The following is a 26,522-nucleotide window of genomic DNA, read 5'->3' as shown; positions in this document are numbered from 1 at the left end:
CAGAAATCGCCCCTGGCTTGGGGGGACCATATGGGACGCCGGGGGATCGAACCACGGTCCGTTCCTTGGTAGCGCTTGTAAGGCAGACACCTTACCTCTAGCGCCACCTTCCCGGCCCCGGAAACAGAATTTTTAAAAATTGTTTTGAAATGATAGTATAGCAGGTGGGGAGTTTGCCTTGCAAACGAAAGTCACCATCAATAAGGTCCTACCAGCACTGATCCCTGAGTGTAGAGCCAAAGTCAGCCCTGAGCACAGGTGGCATGATAAAAAAAAAAAAGATTCTTGGGGCTGGAGCAATAGTACAGTGGAGAGGGCATTTGCCAGGCACACAGCAGACATGAAGTTAATCCCTGGCATCCCATAAGGTTCCCTGAGCACTGCCAGAAGTAATTCCTGAGTGTAGAGCCAAGGGTGACCCCTGAGCACCACTGGGTGTGGCCCAAACAAAGACAAACAAATAAAAAAAATCCAATGATTTCAATAAATTTGATGCAAAAAAAAAAAAAAGAGAAATTAAAAAAAATCAGAACATATTTTTGGGGAAAAATGATTCTGACAGCATTTTATGACATTTTATTTTGGTTAAAACTTCACAAAACTATGCATACAGCAGGTATTTCAGGTATTTCAGTAACATTTAAGTTCTAGTCTAAAGAACCTGTTTATTATACTATAAAGTCGAGTCTTTTATTTTTTTCAAAGCTAAAGCACTAGGTGTTTAGTCAATCTTATACAACTTGTAATTCATACCTGAAAATACAATCCAAATGATTAAGAGTTGAACAACTTTCATTGTAAATTTAGATGTTTTTATAAAAGCATAATTTAGATCCATTTAAACCCCAAATTAGAAGCCACACCTGCAAGGGTTCTAAACACCTAAACAGCCAACATACTTGTTAACCAAACAGACTATTAACACTTTAGCACCTTTCATGGGATGCTTTTTTTTTTTTTTAAACTTCATTTAAGCACCATGGTTATTAAATGGTTTAATGTTGGGTTGTCTGTTTTTCTTCCCCGGCCACAGCCAGCATCGCTCAGGGGTAACTTCTGGTTCTGCACTCAGAAATTGCTCCTGGCAGGCTCGGGGGACCATATGGGATGCCAGGGATTGAATCTGGGTCTATAAGGCAAATGCCCTAATGTTGTGCTATTACTCCCGCCCCTAATTTGTTCATTGTTAGGTTTCAGTCATACAACATACACCATCCTTTACCAGTATACCCTTCCCATCACCTATGTCTCCTGCTCTCTCCTTTTTGACACCGTAGTTTGCATTATTGTGGAGGGGAGCTTTGCCTGTTAGTTTCTCCACTTTCAGCACCGAATTCTTGTCCAGAGTGATCAGTTTGAAATATCTTTGTCCTAGTAGATCCTTCCCTTAATCTAGCTACCCTCACATTCTTTGTGGTGAGCTTTCTACCCTGGACCGGACCTCCTGACCTTTGCCTCTATCATCTTTGGATAGTATTACCAAACTATCTCTTGTTTTTCTTATATCCCATAATCATAGGATCTATGAAGGCAAAACAAGAAGGTACCTGTGATCTTGCTCCTCAGATATTTCAGAACTTCTTGGGTCCCCTTCTGAAAAAGTGGAAAGACACAGTAACCAACATGCAATTTGAAGTTTTGTAGAACTATATAAAAGCTTCAAAAACTAAGAAAAAACAAACAACAACAAAAAACAGCAGCCAAAATGGTAACACAGCTGCTTTGCATGTGGCTGGCCAGGGTTCGACTCCTGACACCCCATAGGGACCATAGGGTCCCGTGAGAATTGCCAGGAGTTAATCCTGTATGCAGAGCTAGGAATAACCCCTGAACATCACCAGAGTTAAATAGAGTTAGAGTTAAAGAGGTTGGAGCAATACAGAAAGGCTACTTGCCTTGCATGTGGCTGACCTAGCTTTGATCCTGAGCGCTAATTGGTCCCCTAAACCCCACCAATGAGTGATTCCTAAGTACAGAGCCAGGAGTAAGCCCTGAGCATTGCCATGTGTGGCCCTAAAACAGAAAAAGAGAAAAAAAAAAAGGTTGAATTCTAATTTTACTTACATTTAAAATTTCTCTTCGAATGGTTCTCAGAGGATTTCCTTCTAGTGCCAGGAATTTCAAATGAAGGTTTCCCAAAGAATAGGGTAGACTATAAAAGATTAAAAAACATTATACTATATTTAATATTGAATAATATTTATATTTAATATAATAATATCTAATATTTATAGTAAAATAATTGACTATAAAACAACATGTAGGAGCTGGAGTGCTGGCGCAGTGGTAGCGTGTTTGCCTTGCATGCAGCTGATGCAGCTGACCCAGAACAGACCTTGGTTCAATCCTCAGCATCCCATATGTTCCCCCAAGCAAGTAGCAATTTCTGAGCGCATAGCCAGCCTGAGCATCACTGGATGTGGCACACACACACACACACACACACACACACACACACACACACACACACACACACACAAACCCTAACAACATGTAATGATCTCAAAGAAGTCCCAAAACAAGAATAAAGTACTATCTTTTGAGATAAATATTAAGCATACACAAAAAAGTCAGGACTTATTTATAGAGAAATAATCATTTAATGCTGTTAATTTATAATATATCTAAAATATGCAAAATTTTACTCAGTACTAAAAGAGAAAGTGTTCAAATATAAATCAAAAGCCTGAATGAGTACTTAAGGCACTTGCTTGCACAGGGTAAAACTCGGCTTGAATTCCTGGTATCACATATGTTTCCCTAAATACTAGCAAGGGTCATTTCTGAGAAGAGTCAGGAAGGTCCCTGAACTCTGCTAGGTTTGCCCCTTAGCCCCAAACCAAAAAGTAAATATAAATCAATCAAATGCTAAATACCACGCTTTTTTGTTTGTTTGTCTACTTTGGGGCCACATTAGTGGTAATCCATGTTACTCCTCCTTGAGAATTCAGGGGACCATCTGGGATATCAGGGATCGAATCTATGTCAACCATGTGCAAGGCACACCCTCCCTGCTATATACCAATCACTCCAGCCCCATACCACTTTTTCTAACTCATCACACCTCTCAAATCATTCTCTTCCCATTCTCATTGCCTACAAAAGCTCCCTCTTATTATTTGATAAAAAATGACTTTGTTTTTATAGGTTTTTATAGGGGTATCTTGTAGTACTGGGGATAAAACTTGGAGTCTCCCAAAAACTAGGTAAATGATCTATTACTTAACTCATCTCTTGAACCCTTGAAATTGATTTTGGGGGGGTAGAGGGTGGGGGAATCTGGGCCATCTGGTGTTGTTCAAGATCCCCATCCAACGTGCTCTGGGGGATCATATGGGATGTGAGAGACTGAACCCATGTTGGTCATGTGTAAGGCAAGTGCCCTACCTGCCCCATCCCTGAAAATAATCTCTGTAGAGGCATGTAACTGGCCTCTTTCATGTGGCTCTAATTTAACTTTCAAGCTCTAAATCTTCACCATTTGGAGGTATCCAGATCAACTTCATATCTTATTGTTCTGAAGCATACCTCTAACTTCCAGGGCTTTGTGATTTCCCCTCTTTGAGTGACTCATTTTGACCAATTTACAAGTGCACTTGAAAATTATGGTCAGGGCCGAAGAGATACATGGAGGTAAGGCACTTGCCTTTCATGCAGAAGGACGGTGGTTCAAATCCTGGCATCCCATATGGTCCCCTGTGCATGCCAGGGACGATTTCTGAGCATAGAGCTAGGAGTAACCCCTGAGTACTGCCGGGTGTGACCCCCCAAAAAAAAGAGAAAAAAAAAAAGAAAATTATGGTCACCCACTCAAGATTACAAGTGGGGCTGGATAGGAACTGAGTTCTTCAGAGTGGCTGTTTTCCAAGGTTGTGCTTAAGGTTATTGCCTTCCTCTACTCCCAGTCTGAATGTTCACCTAAAATAGACGTCGATTTAGAAGGTCCAGTAAAAATGTACAAAAGAGAGAAAGGCAGTGAATAAAAAAGATTCAACTTCATCCTTCCCAGGTCATATTCTAGAAGGTGAGAGCAACTCTCATGCATAGCTGAGCCTATAAGCATGGTAAACACTGCCAAGGCCAATATCACACTCATTTCCTTTTTATTTTTCTTTTTTGGTTTTTGGGCCACACGCAGCAGTGCTCAGGGGTTACTCCTGGCTATCTGCTCAGAAATAGCTCCTGACAGGCACGGGGGACCATATGGGACTCCGGGATTTGAACCAACCACCTTAGGTCCTGGGTTGGCTGCTTGCAAGGCAAACGCCGCTGTGCTATCTCTCTGGCCCCATCGCACTCATTTCTGTGTTTGCATATAACAGATGCTCTATGTCCTGAATTCAAGACAGTCAGAACAGGATCTGTACATGATCGTAACTGGATTTTGTTTTTATTTACTTATTTGGGGGTGGGGTGGGGAGACTGGGGTTAGTACTCTATTTTGTTTTGTTTTATTGTATCAGGAATCAGCCTTCCCGAGCTTCATGCTTGGCCTCTACAGATAGTTAAACTTACACATTATAACCAAAGATAGACACGGCATCTTACTCACTTTATCTTCAAACTTACCTGCTTATATCGTTGTTGCTTAAGTCAAGTCTTTCCAAAGACTGCAGCAGGGTCATTTCATCTGGGATAGATTTTAACTTGTTATCCCGCAGGTCTAGCACAAGGAGAGACTTCAGATGCTTGAGATGCTCTGGCCCTATCACTTCAATCTGGTTTTCACCTACGTGGAGTTCCTGCGAAACCAAGAATCATATACATACAAATACATACATATACATAAAGCATATGTATTCTTGCATTTAATTTTGCACTACGTAACAAACACAAAACTAAAAATTCTAAATCACGGAAAAACACTCTGGAAGAGCAAAATTCTCTAATCTCCAAAGTGCTTAAATTTCAATAAAATATACAATCTCGCTGGTAAATAAAATTTAAAGAAACTTTTGAAGAATTTTCTAGGAATTTACAATAATTAGGGGCTGAGGATTTTCCCACAATCAGCACGTATGAGAGAGACCCTGGATTAAACTACTAGAACTTCTCCACTAAATAATAAACAAATGAATGTTAAGATTTAATATCTGGCAGAATTCAAAATGGACCAAGTCAAGGTGGAGAAATGATTTAGTAACGTTATATAATTTTTTAACGTTATATAATTTATGAAACATAAATAGAAGATTAAACTGAAGGGAAAAATCAAATCTAAAAGTCAATCTAGACCCACCTTAGATAAAACACTAGTTTAAAACATGCAGGCTCCAGGTGTACAGCACTTCAATTCAAAATCGACATATTCCAAATTATAGTGTCAATTTTTAAAGTTCTTCATATTGCAGTTTGTTATTCATATATTACTTAGTAATTATTATAAACACTAATACCTCATTAACAAAATCTATGATCAGGCAAGTAATATTAAATTACTCAAGTTTTTTTGGGGGGAAGGGTACATGTTGCTGGAGTCCAGCCCCAGGCGAAAGGGCTTGGAACAGGGTCATAGGAAGATTAAGGAAACTAGACAGGGCCTGAGCGGTGGCACAGTGGAAGGGCATTTGCCTTGCACGGCTGACCGAAGTTCAGATCCCCTGAGTCAAATATGGTCCTCAGCCAGGAGCGATTTCTGAGCGCATACCCAGGAGGAACTCCTAAGCATCACTGGGTGTGGCCCAAAAACAACAACGAAAAAGAAAACTAGACAGAGATAATGTAGAAAAGCATAGGGTCTGGAGGCTCCCTGACTATCCTTAATATACATTTTATTTATTGTTCGGTGATCTCAACAAGGGAGGAAGGGCAGATACCTACCTAATGCTAACCAAGACTGAGGGAGTCTTTACATCTCAAAAGGGGTGTGAGAAGGGAAGAGGAGGAAGTTGGGGCAAAGTCTCTGTGGGTTGTCTTTCTCCAGGAGAGAAGGCAGACAAAAAAGTTAATAGAGGGGCCAGAGCAATGGCACAGCTGTAAAGCTTTTGTCTTGCCAGTAGCTGATCCTGGACAGAAGGTAATTTGAATCCTGCATCCCATATGGTTCCCAGAGCCTGCCAGGAACGATTTTTGAGCCAGGAGCAATGCCGGGTGTAACCCAAAAACCAAAATAAATACATAAATAAATAAAGAGTAAATAGAGGACCCTCATCAGCTGATGCCCGAGTTCAGGTAAATTCAGGTTAAGAGTCTTTAAATCATCTCTTTTCGCCACTTTCACAGACTACCAACTCTTTAGCTAAACTTATTTGTTTCTTGGATTTTCTTCATATCTAACAACACCCAGCAGTGTTCAGGGGATATTCCTGGCTCTGTGCTCAAGAACCACTCCTGGCAGGCTCGGGGGACCCATGCAATGCCTGAGATAGAATCCAGGTCAGCTGTGTGCAAGCTGACTACTGTGCTGTGCTATCGCTCTGACCCTGAATAACTTAGTTTTTATCATTAGCACCGTTTATTCATTTTATTTGAGGAGGGTGCTTGGGGGTTATACCTAGCAGTCTACTGGATTTACTCCTGGATTTTTGTTTTTGTTTTTGTTTTTGGGCCACACCCGGTTATGCTCAGGGGTTACTCCTGGCTATGCGCTCAGAAGTCGCTCCTTGTTAGGGGGACCATATGGGATGCTGGGGGGATCGAACCGCGGCCCGCCTCGGCTAGCGCTTGCAAGGCAGACACCTTACCTCTAGCACCACCACACCGGCCCCTACTCCTGGGTTTTTTACTTCGTAGTTTATTCCTGGCTCTATACTCAGGGATCACTCCAAGAGGGGCTCAGGGAACCACATGGAGTGCCGGGATCAAACCCTGGCACACTACAAGAAAAGTAAGAACCTTATCTATTTACTATCATCAACCACACCTCATTTTATTTTTTTTAAAAAAATGTTAACATTAACACTACTGAATAAGAGCATATATAAACTAAGTATTTTTTAGAGAGGACTCTTCCAGCAGTGCTCAGACCCTGTGGTGTTTAGGGGGTCATAAGAAATATACCAAGTGCTCCGGAGCCAAGTGGAGCTGGGGATCAATCCCAGAGCCTTAGGGAATATCACTTGAGCCGCATCCCTGGGCCATAATATACATTAAGATGGTTAGTTTATAGAACATAGATGGTATTTGAAAAGTAATTTTTTTTTTTTTTTTTTTTGGTTTTTCGGTCACACCCGGCAGCACTAGGGTTATTCCTGGCTCTGCGCTCAGAAATCACTCCTGGCAGGCTCGGGAAACCATGTGGGATGCCAGGATTCGAACCACCATCCATCCTGGATCAGCTGATCAGTTGTGCAAAGCAAATGGGCACATGCTATCTCTCTGGCCTCTGGAAAGTAATTTTAAACAAAACTTGTTGTCTTCAGTAAAATACATGAAGCAACACCTTATGGAACGAGACACAGGTTTCTTCCAGGAGGTTCAGGCCTCATGTAAGCATGGGGCACACATGCAATATTATTTCAGTTACAAACTTCACCAGCTAAAATCGGCAGATGCCCTTTTAACTTGGCTACTCCTTTCTCAATAAATCTACTTATTGCAAATAATACTGCTAATGCCACAAGTCAAATGAACGTCCTGAAATAGATCAGCAGAGGGAAAAATATAGTGCTTCTAGGCCCTGCACCAAGTAAAACAAGACAAATTTATCTTTAAAAAGCATTCATTTTCAAAATAAGCTTTCTGAAAATAATAACAAATATCTCAGAATCAACTCAGTACCTTTAATACCTTACAGGAAGGAAATTCTGGTAGAACACGTAATTTATTTCTTCGCAAATAGAGCAATTCTAGTGATTCCATACTAGCCAATTCGGGAGGTAGAGTTTCCAACAGATTGGAATTACAATCCAAATGCTTTAACCCTGCAAAATATATTTAGTGCAAGACAGAAATAACAGAGAAAAAAAATATTAGTCTATGACTTTATATATCTTCAAAAGTGGATATTACAAAAGACCTGAGGAGGTATGAGTTTGGGACACTTTCTAGTGTCCAATGATCAATTTCAGGAAATTATAGGAATGAATTCAAAGATATTATTTGTTTTAAATTTAAAAAAATATTCCAATTATGACTTAACAATCATCTGCAATATTTACTATAAAAAGTCTACTTTCAAATAGACTTTAAAAAGTATTCTGTGCTAAAACATATAAAGTCAAACAATGAGATATTCTTTCCCTCATTTGAAACTCTTATCAGAAAGCTCAACACAGATACACAAATATGTCTATTATATTATTGACTGCATGGAAAAGTAATTGATTGGATACATCTGTTTTTCTTTTTGGTTTTTGGGCCATACTAAGTGGCACTCAGGGTTTATTCCTGGCTCTGCGGTCACTAATCACTCCTGGCAGGCTCAGGGGTCTTTGCAGGATTCAAGGCAAAAGCCCTATGGCTGTGCCATCACTCTGGCCTTACATCTGTTTTTCTAGGCAAGCTGTGTCTCTGTCATAGAGCCTTGATTTCTATGCACTTCCTCCCATTCTTTCTTCTGGTCTTGATTTACATTTCCTCTTTCTAATCCCCCTCTTCCCACCACTTTAAATTATCTGCCTAACCATTAACCACCTTAGCCAACACTCTTGATAATGGCATGTCATATAGCTCAGGGAAAACATTTTCCCTTGCAGCACTTTTCTCCTTCCCAGATCTTTCTTAAAAGGCAGAACAGAGGGGCCAGAGAGATAGTATGGAGGTAGGGTGTTTGCCTTGCATGCAAAAGGACGTTGGTTCAAATCCCGGCATCCCATATGGTCCACTGAGCCTGCCAGGCAGGAGCTATTTCTGAGCTTAGAGCCAGGAGTAACCCTTGAACGCTGCTGGGTGTGACCCAAAAACAAAAACAAAACAAAAAAAAAAGGTGGGGGAAAGAACAGAAAAAAGGAAAAGAAAAAACTAAAGATCTTCAAAAATTCATAAAGTAACTGGGGTGAAAGTACAGCAGGTATGATGTTTGCCTTGCATAGGGATGACTCGGGTTTGATCCCAGATAGCCCAGATGGTCCCCTGAGCACCATTAGGAGTGATCACTGAGCACAGAGCCAGGAGTAAGCCCTGAGCACCACTGGGTGTGGTCCAAAAGAAACCAAAACAAAACAAAAGCCCATATACAACAGCACTATATTCAACTAATAACATAATAATTTATGTGCTATTTTGACCGGATCATTGAGGAAAAAAAGGTCACAACCTGACCTACTCCAAATTCCGGTCAAGTCTCAAGAAGTTTGTTTTCAATGGTAGGAATCATAAATCTTCACTGCAGCTTGCCTCTACGAGCACTGCTGACTGAAAATACATGTTTTAAGGAGTGAAAGGGGAAGGGTGACAGTGAAAGAATACAAGCTATGAACTTATGCCAGAGTAAAAGGATTAAGAATAAATGCGAGGGGCCGGGCGGTGGCGCTGGAGGTAAGGTGCCTGCCTTGCCTGCGCTAGCCTAGGACGGACCGCAGTTCGATCCCCCAGCGTCCCATATGGTCCCCCAAGAAGCCAGGAGCAACTTCTGAGCGCATAGCCAGGAGTAACCCCTGAGCGTCACAGGGTGTGGCCCAAAAACCAAAAAAAAAAAAAAGAATAAATGCGGTGACTGCACAATCTCCAAGCCATGTTTATGAATTTTTTAACTAGAAACACAAGCAGTGGAGCTACTCAAAAGGGCTAGAGTTAACCTACACCAGGCTGGTTCGAGACCTTGAGTTGAATCCCAAGTAGCACCACATCACTGATTTAAAGCAGAGAAGCCATCAGGTGTGCAGAGCTAAGCTGAGTATGGCCAGAAACAAGCCCCAGTCCCTAAGCACAACTGGGAGACCCTCACCCCTGCCACCAACAGAGTCCCACTGATGTACAGAATTGTTTTGACAGCAGTCATTAATTAGTCCAACTCAGTCATTCATAGTGAAATAACAACTAATGTTCTATGAGTCAGAGCCCCCAAATATCTAAGGAAAGCATTGAATCCCTAATTAATTGGAAGGCCATTCACTTTCTACCGATTTCCCTATATTGTCTTCTCTCAAGGTTTTTCTACTCAATTAGAGAGAGAAAAGCTAAATCCCTTGGCCTGAGAGAAAATATAGAAGATAAGGTGCTTATCTTACACACAGATGACTGGGTTTGATTCCCAGCAGCACAGAGGATCCCTGGAGCCACACCAGGAATGATTACTAGTGCAAAGCCAGGATTAAGTCCTAAGCACTGCTGGGTGTGGCCCCAAAACAAAACAAAACAATCTGAAGTTCTTTATACCCTCACTTCAGTATCCTTGTCTAAGTTTAGTTCAATTTTCCTTATTATAAAATGGCAAAGACCAACAAAATCTTATGAATCTACTGGGTTCATACTGAAGAGCTTCCCTAAATGTCAGTTCAATTTATGACAGATTGAATTTATGCTCTCCTATTATGAATTACAATTATTAATGTAAAAAATAAAAGCAAAATTTTACAAACATCTCAACTACTCTGCAATAAAAAATCACTTCGACTTCCTCTACAAGTTTAGAAAGGGAAATTTAGAAAACAAAAGAGAGGATCTGAGCTATAGAGGACAAAGGTAAAGCGCAGTCCCCCTCAAACCTGGGCTAAAGCTCAGGACAGAGCTGGGAATATCCCATGAGCACTGCCTGGTCCACTCTCCCTCCGAATCAAAGCGGCTTATATATGACTAGTAGAAAGAAAGACTAGAATAGAGTTGACAACAGAAATATAGGCTGTCAATCAAAAAATAGTCCTCTCCCTTTCATCAACAAAAAAAAAATTTCCTATAATGATTTTAAGATTCTAGTCACAAAAAAATAAAAGAGTAAGTGAATAAAAATCAAAGGTTCTGAAGTTGTACCTTAATATTTTATTACTTAACACTAAGTTCCATGTTCTATAAGATTTTAATATTACTGAGGAAATGGAGGGATGAAGAGGTCATATGGGTTGGTGCTCAGGGATCACTCCAACGGTGCTCAGGAGAGCAATGTGGTACCAGGGATTGAACCAGAACTTGCTGAATGCCGAGCATGGGCCTTAACCCCTTTTCTATCACTTCAGTTTTATTTGATTACTAGAATTTGCCACTCCTGGTTGCTATTATGACGCTCAGTGGTGCTCTGAGGCCACATGATATCAATGATCTCAGACATCTAACACAGTTAACCCTTAGCTAAACATCTTCAACCTGCTAGCTAAACCAAATCTCTGTTCAATTGCAAAATACTTTAGCTGAGATGGTTAGAAGTTTTAGTAATCTCTTTAAAATAATTTAAAAAGGTAGTAATTTGGGTAAAACCAAACTGCAATCTTGGCTTTATCAATCTGACCCACAAAGAGACAATAGCTATAAAATAACCACTTATGAAAGGTGGAATAACCTATGAGGGGAATAATCTGAATGAAGCAGTGACGAGAAAGTTCAGTTAAAAGCCATAATCAGTTTCTCGGGTACATAATTTTACTAAGGTTCCTATCAATGGCATCTTTTCTTCCTTTTTAATGTGCCCAAGCATCTATCTGGTGCAACTCTTCAGGAAGCTACCAGACAATAACTCAGAGAAAATCTAATAGATTTTATTTACCCTCAATCTTCTGTGGGAGAATTATTGTTATTGTATTTAACACAATAAAAATATTATTTTACATTCTCATAAGTAATCATACTAAAATCTATTTTTATAAATGTCTGTAATACTAGTTTCAAATGTGAACATCTTTTTTAACAGAAGGCAAGATTTAGCACTCATTTGTGGAGTATTCAAAGGAAAGATAGCATGATAATAACACCCAAAGACAATATAGAAGAGGGCCAGGAGGACCAGTTCAAGGTAGGAAGCTTGTCACAAATAGCTAGAAAGTACAGTTAGGGCAGAGAAGGACCACAGTGACCATGATAGTTGGAAATGAGCACTCTGGACAGAACGAGGTACTGGAAGGAGATAGTGAAAGGTATAATACCCCTTCAGTAGCAGTAGTGCAAACCACAGTGTCTAAAGGAAAAAAAGGAGGGGAAGGAGAAAGAGAGGAGGAGAGAGGGACAGGGATAGGGAGGAAGGGAGAGAGAGATGAGAAAGAAAGAGAGAGAAAGAGAGAGAAGAAAATGTCTGCCACAGAGGCAGGGAGCGAGAGGGCAAGTGGGAGTGCAGAAGAGAAATAGCAGACATTGGTGGAAATGTGCAGTGGTGAAGAAAGTTGGACACTGAATGACTGAAACTCAATCATGAACAACTCTAACTGTGGCAAAAAATAATGTATTATGAACAACCTTGGAAATTATAGTATATCAATAAAGTCATAAAAAAGGGGCAAGATTTACTTTTCATTTGACTTATTTCTGCTGGCAGGCTCTTCAGCTGATTACTGGAAAGATTGAGTCGCACGAGACTGGACAGAGAAAAGAAACTAGCAGGAACAGCTGCAAGACGATTGACTGAGAGATCCTTTGAGAAGAAAAAGAGAGCATCCACAAATTAATGAATTATAAAACAAAACCAAGGAGATTTCAGAATTGTGCAGGAACCATAGTCAGAAATTACAAAGGTGACACTCATCATCCAATTTTTTTCACAGATCATTACTTCAAAAGTGACCAGCAATGCAACAGAGAGAACTGAGAATGAATTCTAACTTTAGAAATCACTAAAAGATTTCTGTTATTACCTAATATTATGCTTTTGATAAATAAATCCATTTGATCACCCAATGTTTTTTGAGTACTGAGTACTGATGGCAAATAAGGCAACATTATGGTAACCTGAGATGTGATATGAAAAATAACTTTGTAGAACTACTTTGAAAAAAGGAAAATAACCTTGAAAATGGTCATTATCTTTTTTAGTTTTGGGGTCACACCCAGCAGCGCTCAGGGATTACTCTTGGCTCTATGTTCAGAAATCGCTCCTGGCAGGTTCAGGGGACCATATGGGATGCCAGGATTCGAACCACCATCCGTCTGCATGTAAGGCAAATGCCCTACCTCCATGCTATCTCTCTGCACTGGTCATTTTGATTTTTGAGAAAGAAAAATTCTCTGATTCTTCCATTAAATCAGCAAATCTGTCATTATCAAATCTTGACATTCAATCTACTCTTTTTCACTCAGTCAAGTTCAACCAACAAATCTCTGTACTTTAGTGTACACGTCTTTGTTTTTGCTTTTTCTCTAAACATTTATGAGAAAAAACTTTTCCTGAAGCTTCATGAAAAAATGACATTAATCAAATGTTTATAACATAAATTAAGTGTAATTCCAATGAATACCAACAAACTGTTAATAAAGGGCCACTGGCATCAATGAATCCAAAGAAAATGACCTCTTAGAGAAAGTTGTTCTTTGAATACTTCTATTTAATCTATTTAAGCAATCAAATTCAATGCCTAAAGAACATCATATAAAAGGTCAAAGTATGATGTTGGTGCTGCATAAAATATCATTCTTACATAAATTAGAATACTAAACAACCTCCTGATTTACAACTTTAATATTCTAGTAACAACAGATTATGCAACATTGTAAAAATATCAACTAGCACTAATCTGGTCTGACTCATGGAAGGAAAATATTTTAAAGTACCTGGTAAAATCTTAATGAACGCTGTAATTCAGTTGCTCTAACTAATTTTCAGTTTTCAAAAATGCCCTAGCAGGGGTCCTCAAACTTTTTAAACAGGGGGCCAGTTCACTGTCCTTCAGACGGTTGGAGGGCCAGATTATAGTAAAAACAAAAATTATGAACAAATTTCTATGCACACTGCATATATTTTATTTAGAAGTGAAGAAACAAAATGGGAATAAATACAATATGTGGCCCGTGGGCCGTAGTTTGAAGATCCCTGCTAGAGTTATGTGAAATGCTGATACTAAGGAAAGACGGATGAACTCTCTGGACAATCTTTACAAGTTCTCCACAACTTCAAGAATATTCTTCTAAGTTTCTGACAAAGATAAGATTTATAAAACTTTAAGACATTTTAGGGGGCTGCAGAGATAGCAAAGTGGTAGAGCGTTTGCCTCACATGCGGCAGACCCGGGACAGACCTGGGTTCGATTTCTGTATCCCTTGTGATCCCTTGAGTCTGAGGAATGATTTCTGAGCTCAGAATCAGAATGATTTCTGAGCACAGAGTCAGAAGTAACCCCTGAGCACTGCTGGGGTGGCAGTGTTAAAAAATAAAGTGTTGGGGCCAGAGCAATGGCACAGTGCTAGAACATTTGCCTTGCATGCGGCTGACTCATGATGGATTGTGGTTCAATTCCTGGGATTCCATATGGTCCCCCAAGCCAGGAGCGATTTCTGAGTGCATAGCCAGGACTAACCCCTAAGCGTCACCGGATGTGACCCAAAAATCCAAAATAAATAGATAAAATGTTAAAAAGGAAAAAAAAAGACATTTTAAAGAACTCATTCTGATGATTCCCCACTACAATCAAAGCAGGAAAATTCAAAGCTAATAACTGCAATTCTATTACATGAGATATGAAATATGAGTATACTAACAGAAATCAAGCAGTACTCAATCACTTCACCAATGTTTACTTTGTATCATTGTGGTAAGTAGTTTTTATATAACCCAAATGTGATGAGCCTGAAGAATAACAGGTGTCCGTACTTAATATACTGTAATATGCTGCTACTTAAATTCATGATTCAGTGCTACTCGCTCCTTCCACAATTCTCATCAAAAAGCATTCATTCATTTGGCAAATGTCTACAGGAATCCAAGCAGGGGAATATGCTGGAACCAAACTGCTGAAGTTTATTAAGTTTTCTACTAGCTTCCTACCCTGACCAGACGTTTTAAATCAGTGACAATCCTGCTAATACACTTGGCAAGTGTTTCTCCAAAATAACCAGACTGAAAGAGAATGATACAGCAGAAATGGATGAGAAAATTATAGAGTTTTATTTTGAAATTGCAGATGAGGAAGGACTTAAGTTACAGAAAGAGAAAGTAAAAGAGGTAATTTCTCTTTAGTGAAAATAACAAACTCACGGGCCAAGGCTTTGCAAGCAACCAACTTGGGTTTGATCCTGGCATACCATATGATCCCCCTGAGCCTGTTAGGAGAGATTTCTGAGCAGAGGCAGGAGTAACCTGTGAGGGTGTGGCCCAAAAACCAACCAACCAACTAACAAAAACTTTTCAGGCTAAAATAACATTCGTTTCCCCAAATAAAGAACATAATAAAGAAAAAGAATAAGTCTGCTAGTCTTTCAAAAGAGGTATCTCCAATAGAAGTTTACGTCTGTGCTGGTGACGTGGATGGAAACCACCATCAACAAAACCCAGGTAGACCCTGAGGTCAGACCCATATATTTTGTGTAGAACTGCACTGTGTGTTATTTTTTATTTTTAAACAAACCTTAGTTTCTTACCTAGAGAATATGTATCTTGCTGATAAAAAGCATAAAAGTAAATTGCCTTTTTTTATTTTTTATTTTTTTTTTTTTTTTTGTTTTTGGGCCACACCCTGTGACGCTCAGGGGTTACTCCTGGCTATGCGCTCAGAAGTTGCTCCTGGCTTCTTGGGGGACCATATGGGATGCCGGGGGATCGAACCGCGGTCCGTCCTAGGCTAGCGCAGGCAAGGCAGGCACCTTACCTCCAGCGCCACCGCCCGGCCCCGTAAATTGCCTTTTTTATTATTCTTTTTTTTAAACTTTATTTAGATTGATTGATTGGTTCTTGAGCCATACCCAGCGACGCTCAAGGGCTACTCCTGGTTCTGCACTCAGATATCACAGCTGGCAGGCTGGGGGACCAGATGGAATGCTGATAACTGAACTAGGTCCCTCCTGGGTCGGCTGCATGCAAGGCAAATGCCCTACCTGTTCTATCTCTTCAGCCCGTTATTATTCTTTATTTATTTATTTATTTATTTTGATTTTGGGGTCACACCCAGCACTGCTCAGGGGTTACTCCTGGCTCTATGCTAAGAAATCACTCCTGGCAAGCTTGGGGGACCATATGGGATGCCTAATTTGAATCACCATCCTTCTGCATGCAAGGCAAATGACCTATCTCCATGCTATGTCTTCTGCCCTCGTTTTTATTATTTTTAATGTGGTTAAAATGCTATTCCCACTACTTTATGGCTCTACCTAAAATCTGAAACAGATGGCAAAAAAAATGTCACCAGGAGATGTGACCATTCTGAAAAACAGGGAAGATTCTCAAGAGTGACTGAAGAGGTAGTGGGAACAACTAAAAAAAAAAGGGGTCTATCTACTAAGAACTTTGTCTAGCATGCAAAGATGAACAGTCATCCACATAGCCTCTTTCCCAAATTATTCCTAAAGTCAAACCAAATGTGATGTTTGTTTTGTTTTGTTTTTTGGGCCACACCCAGTGATGCTCAAGGGTTACTCCTGGCTCTGTGCTTAAAAATTGCTCCTGGCTTGGGGGACCATATGGGAACCTGGGGGATCAAACCGCGGTCCGTCCTAGGTTATGTGTGCAAGGCAACTGCCCTACCACTTGCGCCACTGCTCCAGCCCCCAAACATGTGATTTTATGAAAAAACTTAAGATAAACAAATTTATCATTACGGGGCCGGGCAGTGGCGCTGGAGGTAAGGTGCCTGCCTTGCCTGCGCTAGCCTAGGACGGACCGCGGTTCGATCCCCCGGCGTCCCATATGGTCCTCCAAGAAGCCAGGAGCAACTTCTGAGTGCATAGCCAGGAGTAACCCCTGAGCGTCACAGGGTGTGGCCCAAAAACCAAAAAAAAAAAAAAATTTATCATTACTAATTTGGCAATTTGAACAAAGTACAGTTGGTTCATCAAGCAATAAACTATTCATAGTTTTCTTTTTAGCCTGAAGAAATCTTCTAATAATACCAAATTATATAAAAATGTGAAAGCTGTAACTTACTAAATCTTCTAAAGTCTGAAGCTGGTCGAATCCCTCTGGGATGCAAGTCAGTTCATTGTGCTGGAGATACAGGCCCTTCAGGTTTCTCAGATTTGTAATTTCTTCAGGGAGTATTTTCAGTTTATTATGGCTATTAGACAAAGAAATTATTAATCATTTCATGACAATACAAGAAATATCTATAAAAGCTTTTTTTTTTGCTAACCAACCAGGTATGTTAACTTCCCTCCAGAACATGATATTTCACTGAAGCAGGACCACAGATCTGTGTAAAATTTTTGTTTGGGGGCCACACTTGGCTATGCTCAGGGATTACTGGCTCTACACTAAGGGATGGTAATGCTCAGGAGACCATATGAAATGCAGAGATCAACCTGGCAATTGCCCTCCCTGCTATACTATCACAATCAGGCCCCAGGTATTCATTTTAAAAATTAGTTTCTCAAACGATGTTTTAACAGCTAAGTTTTTCTAAGTGAAATCATCTAAATAGTGCATACATAATCCCAAGGCAATTCTCTTTCTTTTAAGTCTGGGTATGTGCTGAAGGGATAATAGATTAGCCAGGGTTTCAGCTACCAGGCTCTCCTTGTAGTAAATCTAGGGAGCCCTCTGAATGGATAGAGAACCCCACTCCAGCTGTCCTGTGAAAAGTCACTAGAAAACTAAAACAAATACTTATTTTGAAAGTTCTTCTAGTTGCTAAACACAAATACTTTAATCAAAGTAACTTAAAACTTATGTTGTTGGGGACCCAAGAGAAAGTAGAGCAGGTAGGTTGCTTGCCATGCAGTGGGCTGAGCCCCCAGCATTTTATTCCCAGTTACTCCACAGGGCCTCCTTAGCCCTGCAGGCGTGATCCCTGAGCATAGAACCAGGAAGTAAGCCCTGAGCACAACCGATTGTGGCCTAAAAAGAAAAACAAAGCAAAAACCTTAAGCCAAAACTAAACAGCTAAAAAAAAATCCTTACGGATATAGAGATTTAGTACATGGGTAAGGCACTTGCCTTGCATGCAGTCAACTTGGGTTCAATCCTCAGTATCACCACTGGTCCCCAGAACACTGTCAGGAGTAAGCCCTAACACCATCAAGTATGTACCCCAGATCTCCCCCGCCTCCAAAATTTAGGATGGCAAATTGAAGCGATGGATGAGGTGCTTGCCTTGTATGAAGCTGACCCAAGATTTATTTCACCACATAGGGTCAACAACACCAGAAGAAAGCCTGAGCATTGCTGGGTGTGACCTCAAAATCAAAACCAAACAAAAAAAAAATAAACAGAAACAAATAATAAATCATAAGTTGTCAAGAAAGATTAAGCATCTAAGCACCAAAGTTTGTTTCATAAAACAAAAAAAAATTTTTTTAAGTCGAATAGTCCTAACTTTGTAAAGCCTCAAAACATATAGGGAATTTTAAAACAAAAATAGGATAAATTTTTTAAAATTAAATTAAAAATTCGTCTTTTGCCCTTAACCACTTTCTTAAAATGTATGCTTTATGTAAGTAGTACCAGTTTAGAAAAGTGTGTTTGAGCAGTTTACACCATTTCAAATGTATTTTGCCATTTTCGGCCCACCCCTAAATGCCAATATCTCTCCACCACAATCCACTAGTCACCTCTACCCTCTTTTTGGTTTGTTTTGTTTTTATTTGTTTGTTTTGGGGCCACACCCAGAGGTGCTCAGGGTATGTCTCTGTCTCTGCACTCAGGAATCAAATCCTGTTGGGCTCAGGGGACCATACAGGATGCTGAGGACTGAACCCAAGTCAACAAGACAAATGCCCCTCCTCACAGTACAATCGATCTGGCTCTACCTTTTGATCTCCAATCTTTTTAAATATCTTCTTTAAAAAGTGATTAATGCAAGAGTTTTAATGCAAAGTCTTACAAAAATTAAAAATTTTCTAATTAGAATAAGAAATCACAAATTATGTAATAATATTATCAATATTAAAATAAAAGGTTTAAATTTTACCTGACATTAAGTTTCTGAAGATTTTCTAACTCTTTTATAGCAGAAGGAAGGGTTGTCAGCTGATTATCATGTATCTAAAAGTTATCAGAAGACATGTTAACACTGTCTAATAACATGAGTTCTGACATTCAACAACTTTCCCATTTTTCTAATTCAATAACATTGACATAGACCACCAGTAGTTTATAATTATAATTATTGGCTATTTATACATAAAACAAGAAAAGGAACTTAAAAGTAATCAAACTGCTGTTCAGAAATTATGAAATGCTAAGGCCTCAACTACTAGTGCTTAAACAAAGCATACCTCTTGTTTTTTTTTGTTTTGTTTTGGTTTTTGGTTTTTGGGCCACACCCGGCAGTGCCCAGGGGTCACTCCTGGCTGTCTGCTCAGAAATAGCTCCTGGTAGGCACGGGAAACCATATGGGACACCAGGATTCGAACCAACCACCTTTGGTCCTGGATCGGCTGCTTGCAAAGCAAACGCCACTGTGCTATCTCTCTGGGCCCAACCAAGCATACCTCTTGAATGAAATTTCCATCTCAAATGAGAAATAGATGCATTAGAAAGCTAACAGAGCTCTATAGGAATGAATTTTATCAAATATACAAAAGATGAGAAGGGGGATTTCTATCATGTTCTCCCAGAACACTGGTTTCCAGGTACACAGAGACATCTAAGCTAATCCATTCATTTTCACAAATGCAGAACAGAATTGGGATAGATCCAATCCTTTCAAATAGGAGTTTGAAAATGTCTTAATATTCCTTTTGTGTGTGTGTCTTAATATTCCTAAGTATGAATATCAGAATCCTGAAATCACTCAAGCATCCCTCAGCTACCATGTGATGACTAAAGGTTAAGAACCTGAGTCCATGAACAAAAAAAAGCACAAAAATGTATGCTCAATAACCCTCAATCTCAGGTACTAGTATTAATATCTAAAGTCAACAGTAATGGGGCAAGGTAGGATGTTTGCCTTACACGCAGCTGACTCAGGTTCAGTCCTCAGCATCCCCTAAGATCCCCTTAGCCTGCCAGGAGTAATTCCTGAAAGCAGAACCAAGATCAACCCCTATGCACAGTTAGCTGTGATTCAAAATAAATACATAAATAAATAATAAAGTTAACAGTCATGATAAGTAGCAACTTTGGGGACAGCAACTGCTAATATACGGATTGTTAGTATGCAGTAACTTATTTAACTGTGCACAATTTTTTTTTTTTGTTTGGGGATGGGGGTCATACCCAGTGATGTTCAGGGTTTATTCCTGGCTCTGCTCTCAGGGTATTATTCCTGGAAGTGCTCAGTGAACCAAATGGGATACTGTGCACATCTGTAGATACGAGGCCCAAAAACAGAACTTTACCAGTGTCATAAAGTTCTCAAGTAGGAGCCCCAGAACTGGACACCTGTAGTCCTGCGTCTTCCCTGCATTCAACCACTTAAACCCAAGTTTCCAGCTCCCCAAAGGCAAATCCTGGGAACTCTGTTGAGTGAATGCCCCATACTTGACCAGGTTTGCTTACATCGAGGACAGTCAGCGTTGGCAGCAGCCGGATGTCATCTGCGAGGGCCTGCAGCTTATTGCTGGATATGATGAGCTTCGTCAGGTCCGTCTGCTCCCACCATCGCTCCGTGGAACTGAAGGACAGATTTTGTTTCGCTTCCTCAGGGATATCCACGTTAATTCTCCAGACACACAGGGGAACTGATTTGAAACACACCATCAAAAATAAATGTCAAAACATACAAGAGAAGAAGCAATATAAGGTTACTAGTGGGCTTTTCATTTACTAAAAAGCAACTGTGGCACAGCGATAAGGCTTTTGCTTTGCACGTGTCTGACCAAACCACGGTCTGTCTCTCCTAGCGTCCCACATGGTCTCCCAAGCCAGGAGAGATTTCTGAGCATGGAGCCAGGAGTAACCCCTGAGCATCACAGCTTCCACCCCCCCAAAAAAAAAAAAAAGAAACTCAAATAATATCTTCCAAATGAGCCAGTTGGCTCCATCCTACCTACCATTATGTTGAGAGTAGCAGAGTTGTATGAAAAGCAACACTTAAAATGGACTGGCAGAGGGGCCAGAGCAGTGGCACAAGCAGTAGGGCGTTTGCCTTGTAAGCTGCTAACCTAGGACAGACCTAGATTCGATCGCGCCACCTCCCCCCACGCCCCCCAGTCCCATATGGTCTTCCAAGCCAGGAGCGATTTTCTGAGCGCATAGCCAGGAGTAACCCCTGAGCATCACCAGGTGTGGCCCAAAAAGCAAAAGCAAAAAAAAAAAAAAAAAAAGACTAGCAGAACCCTAGGAATAGAAACTGGGTTTGAAAAAGCACCAGGAAAATAAAGACAAATACTAGGCACTTTGCTCACCTTAAGAACTCACGAAAGTCCCAACACAATGCTATCAAGTGCTTGTACTGTTCTTATTTTATATACAAGAAAAATATATGAATGTATCATCCTGTATTCTGGAATTAGACACCAAGTAACTAGTAGAGGTGGAAGTCAGATCTTGGTAGAGAAACAGTATCTGTCCTCCCAGTGAATATTTGGGAAGCCAATATAACTGGGGGCTGCGCTATTTTACCCAATATACAATTTCATTTTTTCTTCTTGTGGGAGAAAGACCCCCAGGACATCCCTAGTTAAGATCAAGGCCTACCTCCCAGCTCTGGACTCAGGGATGGAACCTGGACCAGCTGTATGAAAGCAACTGTCTTATCCACTGTACTACTGTCTTTCCTCCCACAGTTCCATTTCTCACCCCGCTAGTCAACATTAGAATTCTACTGTATCAATTTAGAAGCACAGCACAAGGTGGTGACAAGGATCAAAGGGAGTGAGGGACATGCGGGGAGGCGAATGCAATGCAAGGCAGAACAAACAAGATAAAATCCACTCTTCACAACCCATTAATTCTTCACAACTGGAAAGCCCATCCCTAGGATATTTTTCACGTCTAAGTATGGATGATCGGGTGGAACAAATGCAGATCCACCTAGCATTGGTGCTCAAGCTCAAAATGAGTCAGCAGAAATGGGAAACTCATGCATTTGACTAAAGATCAGTACTATTTTGGAAAGTAAGTTAAGTGACATAACATAGAGTTTAGATCATGGAGACAATGCTCTAGAACCAAAAATAAAACAAAGGCTAAACCAATATAAAATAATTAAACTGTGAAAAGCAACATAAAGAGTTGAACTGAGGGCCAATGAGATGGCCCAAACAGCTGGGTACGTGCAGGCTTTGCATACAGAGCATTGGTCCTAGAGTGGTCATCAAGCACTGCACCTCAAGTTCTGTGCACTGTACAGCACTGTACAGCAGACACATGCTGTGCACAAGTAAATATACACAGACACACAGAAGGCAGGTATAAGAATCCAACTCATTCCTTATAGATAAAAAAAAAAAGTGATGAGCCTGGGTCTTATAGAGAATATAGGGAGGATAGCGTATAGGCAAGGATTTGGAATGTCAAGGTTTGATTCTGGTACCCCACCGAGTCTCCCAAGCACCACCGAGTGATCTCTGAGCACCAAGCCAGGAGTAAGCCCTGAGCAAAGGTAGGTGTAGCCTAAAAACCAAGCATACAACAAAAAAGTGATGGTGGTGGCTAACCTGGGTTCAATCCCTGGCTTCCTACGTGGTCCCTAAGCACTGCAAGGAGTAATTCCTGAGTGCAGAGCCAGGAGTAACCCCTTAGTATCACCAGGTATGGCCCCCAAACAAACAAACAAAAAAAAGTAAGAATGAGCAAGATAATGTAACTATAGATCCCACAAATTGAAGGCCATAAACAAAATTAAAATCCTGAATGGCATCTCAAATAAGAGTCAGACTTACAATAACATTTTAAGAAGAATACTCTGAAATGTCAACATCAAATAACAAATTTTATTTACTCCTTCTCCCCCCAGTAAAATTCCAGAAACTTAAAACATATGAAATATCTAGGCTAAAGGCAGGAGTAGGAGGTAGGAAGGAAAACTGGGAACACTGGTGGTGGAAAAAGTGTACTGATGAAGGGTGGTGTACATACTATGACAGAAACGCAATCATTAACAATTTTGTAACCATGGAGCCTAATAAAGTAGTTATAAAAATAAGTAAATGGGCCAGAGAGATAGCATAGAGGTAGGGCGTTTGCCTTGCATGCAGGACAGTGGTTCGAATCCTGGCATCTCATATGGTCCCTGAAGCCTGCCAGGAACGATTTCTGAATATGGAGTGAGGAGTAACTCCTGAGCACAGCCAGGTGTGACCCCCCAAAAAAAACAAAAACAAAAACAAACAAGAAAAGTAAATTGTAAGGTATCCCTTCCCCAATGCCCTAAAATTTCTGTTGAAATGTTAATCTCACCTGGATGGTCAGATTCACCCACACTGGGAGGGGTCTGAGGTTTTGAATAAAGAATAAAAAGGGGCTGGCTTGAGAGAGGAGAGAGGATATAGATATATGAAGGAGGAAGTAGAAAGCTTAGCAGAAAAGCCATGTCAGGAAAAACACACGGCCGATAGGGCCCTGGAATAAAGGAGCTGACTGGGATGAAACTGTAACTGAATTATTTTGCTGCTTACTACCATTCTTCAGACTCATAGGCAGAAGGGGCTAGAGGTGCCATGCCGAGGAAGGCCTCACCTAACTCGTGGACTTTATACTTTATATTAAATCAACATTAAATAAAATATCTAGGCTATAAAAATTATTCAACAAAAATTAGGAAATGATCCATACTCAAAAGTAAAATGAATACAGAACCTCCATTTGAGTTGAATGCTAGCAAAAATAAACCATCGATTAGAACCTAAAGTTTTCTAATATATAGAAAATACACTAATGATGAACTTATATTGTCCCCTGAGCACCAAAACGCACGCGATTTTTTTTAAAGATATACTGGTGCTTTATTATCCTCAAACATTCAAGTTATGAATCATATTTAAAAGATCTTCAAACATTAACTTCTTTCACGTAGTCTATGATATATGAAGTATCTTACATGGAGCTCATGAGATAACAGATAGAAATGTATGCATATTATATGTCTCTTTAAAAAGCATTTATTGTCAATATTAACTTATCAGGGGTATAAGGGACAGTGCACGCAGCCCATCCAGGCCGAACCTAGGTTGGATCCCTGACATCCCGTATGGTCTCCCAAGCACTAACATAAATGAGCCCTTAACTCAGAGTTTGGAGTAACCCCTGAGGCCTCCGGATGTGGCACAAAAACAAAACAAACAAAAAAGATTAACTTGGGACCTGCGAGGTGGCGCTAGAGATAAGGTGTCTGCCTTGCAAGTGCTAGCCAAGGAAAGATCAAGACATTGGTTCGATCCCCCAGAGTTCCATATGGTCCCCCCAAGCCAGGGGCAATTTCTGAGCGCTTAGCCAGGAGTAAACCCTGAGCATCAAACGGGTGTGGCCCGAAAAACCAAAAAAAAAAAAAAAAAAAATTAGCTACTAAAAAAAAAAAAAAGATTAACTTATCACATCCTATTTTTCCCTTCTTGTATTATTATTGTGACTGCATTTAAAACTTGCCCAAAGAAATTAGCAATAGCAACTTTCTGGTGGAGGGCCCTAGTCCTCTTAAAATGAGAATAATAAAGGAATTAACATATTCTAGTGAAAGGTAAAGAGGACACTTCATTTTTTTTAATTTTTTTATCTTTATTTAAACACCGTGATTACAAGCATGATTATAGTTGTATGATTACAGTCATGTAAAGAACACCCTCCTTCACCAGTGCAACATTCCCACCACCAATTTCCCAGATCTCCCTCCTCCCCACCCCCCTACACCATTTTTTTTAAACTTTATTTATTGATTGATTGATTGGTTTTTGGGCCACAGCCCCTGGCAAGCTGGGGGATCATATAGAATGCCAGAAATTGAACCGGGTCCCTCCCAGGTAGGCCGCATGCAAGGTAAATGCCCTACCGCTATAGCTATGGCCCCTCCAGGAGGACACTTTAAAAAATACTTTAAAAAATACTTTAGTACTAGGGGCCAGAGCGATAGTACAAATGGATAAGGGCTTTTTTTGCCTTGCACACTACCGACCAGGGTTCCATCATCCCATCCCATATGGTCCCAAGTGGGCCAGTAGTGATTCCTGAGAGCAGAGCCAGAAGTAACCCCTGGGCACTGCCGGCTGTGGTCAAAACAAAACAAAACTCAAAAATGAGTTGTAATGACAGCAACTACTAGCTAGGTAATAAAGGTTCCCTTTGTGGTGTGACATCTGCTCAGAACCCTATGCATGACAAAGGTTTCTAGGGAAACCAAGAAAATAATGTCATGTGAAGCTTCCAAACACGTACGTTCCCTTTACTGAAAAGCCTTTCCGGGTGAAAAAAAACAGAGTTTAGATAAATACCTATCCTTCCATCTGCTCAGCAAGTTCCAAGTTTGCATAGTCAACTTTAGACCTGGCCCAATTCATTTTTAAAAAAATGACAGAATGAGGGTGGGGAAGCAATAATATTAGAAAGCAATCGCTGGATTGAGGAGGGGAAAGTTTTATTGAAATGATGATTGTTACTTGCTTTTTTAAAATTGAAATCATCTCCTTTTATGAAGTGTTCCAAGCAACCTCCGTCAAAAACATTGATATCTTTTCACCACGTTCCTCTGGACCTTCTCCAACACTTCCCGAATGCTCCAGGGACTCCCCAAAAGTGCTCCCCTTCCTATGGCCGCGTTCCATTTTGCACCCCAAAAATAAATGACCCCCTTTGCACCCCCCCAAAATGAATGAGTTCATGCGACACTTCTGATTTCGCTTAGCAGCCAGTCCCCAGACCCATAACACCCCCTCCCCGGCTGCTCCATGAGGGAGGGGGCTCCGCAAAAGTGCTCCCCTACTTTGGACCGTGTTCCCCTCTGTACCCCAAAAATGAATGAGTTCATCTGGCACTTCTAATTCTCTTAGCAGTCGGTCCCAAGACCCATAACAACACCCTCCCCGGCTGCTCCATGGAGGGGCTCCCCCAAAGTGCTCCCCTTCTTTGAAGCGTGTTCCCCTCTGCACCCCAAAAATGAATGAGTGAGTTCATCTGGCACTTCTGATTTCGCTTCACAGCCAGTCTCCAGGCCCATGGAAAGTCCGAATTCCAGAGTGTCATAAAACCCAAAGCTGAGCTGGGGCTAACCACCGATCGCCCAGCAAGTGGGCGCCCCTGAAATGTCAACGGGGCCAAAGGTGGGTGAGAGGCGGCCGGGCATTAGGACCCAGCGGCCTTTACCTTCGCTGAGGTTCCGCCCGGACAGATTCAACTGGCCGCTCTTCCTCGCCGCCTTTAACAGCCCCTGAGGCACGGGACCGTCACCGACCCGCCTCTCGTTTCGGAAGCCGGCCCGGGGATCCCGCTCCGACACTCCTTTTAGGCGCGACATGTTCAAATCCCCCCCCCGGAGTGTGCGCTCTCTTTGAGGGGCGGAGCCCCACTTCCTGAACCGCAGGGCCTGTGACGCACTCAAGACGCGCCGAGGCGCTGGCCACGCCCCTTCGAGAGCGCGCGCTTGGGCCGCCGGGAACGTAGCGTGGCGCGGGGTCCTTCGTTGGGGGCGTCGCGGGCTTTATGACGTCACGGCCCGCGCCGGGGGCTGGTGGACAGAGGAGCCCTCGCCGTTGCCGGTGTCGGCCTTGAA

At 41.1% G+C, this 26,522-nt stretch overlaps 1 protein-coding gene across 1 annotated transcript in view; it reads right to left on the bottom strand.

Annotated features, from left to right (window-relative positions):
* The window catches only part of LRRC40 (leucine rich repeat containing 40), a 43,523-nt gene extending 17,219 nt beyond the window's left edge, over positions 1-26,304 (bottom strand). Inside the window, exons 1-9 of the mRNA XM_049775323.1 lie at positions 26,117-26,304; positions 20,381-20,562; positions 18,849-18,922; positions 16,868-16,997; positions 12,310-12,433; positions 7,720-7,862; positions 4,570-4,742; positions 2,065-2,152; positions 1,548-1,593 (exon numbers count right to left, since the gene is read on the bottom strand). Coding sequence (XP_049631280.1) covers positions 1,548-1,593; positions 2,065-2,152; positions 4,570-4,742; positions 7,720-7,862; positions 12,310-12,433; positions 16,868-16,997; positions 18,849-18,922; positions 20,381-20,562; positions 26,117-26,267 — 1,111 coding nt within the window. The 5' untranslated portion in view covers positions 26,268-26,304. The remainder of the gene's footprint in view (positions 1-1,547; positions 1,594-2,064; positions 2,153-4,569; positions 4,743-7,719; positions 7,863-12,309; positions 12,434-16,867; positions 16,998-18,848; positions 18,923-20,380; positions 20,563-26,116) is intronic.
* Between the last annotated feature and the right edge of the window lie 218 nt (positions 26,305-26,522).

Source organism: Suncus etruscus, chromosome 6 (genome assembly GCF_024139225.1).
Source record: "Suncus etruscus isolate mSunEtr1 chromosome 6, mSunEtr1.pri.cur, whole genome shotgun sequence".
Taxonomy (NCBI): domain Eukaryota; kingdom Metazoa; phylum Chordata; class Mammalia; order Eulipotyphla; family Soricidae; genus Suncus; species Suncus etruscus.
Note: the sequence above shows the minus strand (reverse complement) of the source record. Positions and strands in the feature narration are given on the sequence as shown.